We start from the raw sequence: 2,853 nt of genomic DNA, 5'->3' as shown, positions 1-2,853 counted from the left end.
TGGAGCTCCTTCTCGACAGAACGATGCGTGGAAACCATGCACACTCAAGGCAACACCCCCTCACACCCTGTACTTTCCAAGCTGGCGTGCTGGACGAACACGGGGCGTGGTAGCCAGCTGGAGAGGAACGCTAGCCTGCCTCTGAGGAAGAGCCCCATGCTGCAGAGGAGAGAGGGATACATCTTCCTTGGTCGTGAGACTTGCAGCCCCATTGCTGGCCAGCTGTGATCTGTCTCCACTAAAGTCGGTCAGCCACAAGACAAGCACCACCTATCAGACAGTCGAGGAAGCAGGTGGGAACACTCCCTGCCCCGGGGGGGGGGGGGGAGGGGGGGAGCTCCCCTTGCGTCTGGCAGCAATACTGACCTCTCCTCAGCACCAAGTGACCGAGCTCCTTAATTTCTACAGGTTATAGCGGAAGTGCATGGACGACCTGTGGTTGACGTATGCAGCCCAGACACCTGGGGAGGGGGGGGAGGGGGGCGTGTGCTCTGAGACGGCTGAACACATAGTCCCATGATTTTAAGCAATGGGGAAGGCTTTTGAGGAAGGGGCTGTTGGCTCTCGACCCCAGAGTCAAGTGCATGTGGAGGGAGACAAGGGAACACCTGACAGGCTGCTTCGAGGAGGAAGTCAACAGTGGGGCTGGACATAGAGGTTTTTCTCCAAAAAAATTACTAATTCCTTCCAGGCAAATGGTCAAATGCTCCTTGGGTAACCCAAGCCTAACTGAGTGAGAGTACGGGTTTTCAAAATGCTGCCTCTTTAATTTGGATTTCATCTGAAAAGAGAGTTAATTCATTCCAAACCCAGAAAAGATTTTTAAAAATGAAATTATTATTTTAGAAAATGATATTTTTAAAGCTTGTCAGCCCATAAAGTTGGAGGATGGGGGAGAAGAAAGAAAAGTATTTGGTACTTCCCGTCATTTTTTGAGAGCAATAATACTTTTTATTCTTAGAATTAGGTGAAGAGGAGGGAGCATTTTACCTAGAATTTGGAGTAGGTGAGCTGTTCTATTTCAAGGATCTTCTGGAACCGAGCTTCTGGTATAGCTTCATTATATAGTCAGAGATGCTGTGAGCTCCCAATAATTTCAATATCCCAGAGTCAACACATGCCCAATTTAGAAAGGAAGATGTGGGCTTTGTAATCAATTTTTAATTCTCCACGTGTTTGTTTGTTTTTTCCTCGGTTAATGCAGAAATCAAGAGCCATTTATAATTTCAGTCTAGAAGATCCACAGAGAGAAGACATTCAAACCTGGCAGCCTGGATGAGCCAGAGAACAGCAAGATGAGTGTGAATTACATAAGTGGTGGTGGAGGAGGGGGGAGGCCCTGGGGGACCCCCCCCTCCCCGGGGGACCTCCCCCGCAAAGCAGCTCTTCCTCCTCAGGTTCTGGCTCCAGGATGGCGCTGCCTCCTGAGCCTCCAGTCTTCCCCTCAATGGAGTCCTTGGCAGTGACTGTCCACCTTCACGCCAGCAGAGTATCTTCCTTTCTCGGGTCTGGCTCTCTCTTCTTGTTGCCTCGGTCTTTGGTTACCTTCCAGACCAGGATGAGTAGAGTGACTAGGGTCATCAGGAGTGCAAAGAAGAAGAGAACCTTTACTAGGTGAGCAGGGTCAGATATGGCGGTGGTGAGTGTGCTCTTGTCCCACAGGAAGGCTGGGAGTTGTGAGGAAGACATAGGGTTCTCCGAGAGGGCTGAGCTAAGTGGTATGAGCAGACTCCCCCAACGACTATGCACCAGGAGAACCAGACGGCTCTTTGTTATATCCTCAGAGTGGGTGAGGAGCTGCAGTCACACGTCTGTCCACCCTGTTGCTTGCATGGCGCCATTTTTCTCGGACATAACTGAACAGGGAGAGGAGAAGTGTGCTTGGCCAGGTTGGACAACAGCTTCCAGTGCAAATATAGTCCTGCGCTGATGGCTTAATTGATAAAACTTCTGGGTGGTGGGCGGGGGCGTCTGAGGCTTTGTGATGTCACTTGAGGGTGAGGCTGGGTCTGAACTGAAGGTTCTAGTCTGCAAACCTCTGTCCTCTGAGCACGCCTCCCTTCACGCCTGGCCTCTAGAATGGAAAGTGTTCCCCACTGCTTGTGAAGATGCTCCTTCAATCCCCTTATCTCTTTCCTTTTCGTTTTGAAATCATTTCAGACACGGGGCGCCTGGGTGGCGCAGTCGGTTGAGCGTCCGACTTCAGCCAGGTCACGATCTCGCGGTCCGTGAGTTTGAGCCCCGCGTCAGGCTCTGGGCTGATGGCTCTGAGCCTGGAGCCTGTTTCAGGTTCTGTGTCTCCCTCTCTCTCTGCCCCTCCCCCGTTCATGCTCTGTCTCTCTCTGTCCCAAAAATAAATAAACGTTGAAAAAAAAAAAAAAGAAATCATTTCAGACACTTAGGAAGTTGCAAAGAGAGTAGAGAGAGAAGCCATGTAACGGAGTGCGACCATAGCACAAAATCAAAGCCAGTGAACAGACATTGGGGCAAATGTGTGCATATAGTTCTATGGCATTTTATCATCCATCCAGAGTCTCATAACCACCACTGAAATCACGATACAGAATTACTCTGTCATCATGAAGACCTAGTGGTGTCCGCTGCTTACCAGTTGGAGACAAGTGTAGAAAAAGTACCACCTCCCTCTCAGTTCCTTCACCCTTATCCATTTGCAGTATAACTTAAGTATTTCCTCTGGATATGTTGAAAATCACATTCAGCAATGTTATATTTTTTGCTTCAACTGCAAGACATGACGACTCAGAAACCTAAGTTTGTTTTTTTTACCCCACTTCCTGTTGTTCAGCTTGGCTCAATTGTACTGTTACATCTTCAAGTTCATGGATCTTTTCC

The 2,853-nt window shown here is 49.2% G+C and overlaps 1 protein-coding gene across 1 annotated transcript; it reads right to left on the bottom strand.

Annotated features, from left to right (window-relative positions):
• Nucleotides 1-953: 953 nt before the first annotated feature.
• SMIM42 (small integral membrane protein 42) lies at nucleotides 954-2,227 on the bottom strand. Its single transcript, XM_047840872.1, has one exon. The coding sequence runs from the start codon at nucleotides 1,687-1,689 to the stop codon at nucleotides 1,477-1,479; it is 213 nt and encodes a 70-aa protein (XP_047696828.1). The 5' UTR covers nucleotides 1,690-2,227; the 3' UTR covers nucleotides 954-1,476.
• Between the last annotated feature and the right edge of the window lie 626 nt (nucleotides 2,228-2,853).

This window comes from Prionailurus viverrinus, chromosome F1 (assembly GCF_022837055.1).
Source record: "Prionailurus viverrinus isolate Anna chromosome F1, UM_Priviv_1.0, whole genome shotgun sequence".
NCBI classification, from domain to species: Eukaryota; Metazoa; Chordata; class Mammalia; order Carnivora; family Felidae; genus Prionailurus; species Prionailurus viverrinus.
Note: the sequence above shows the minus strand (reverse complement) of the source record. Positions and strands in the feature narration are given on the sequence as shown.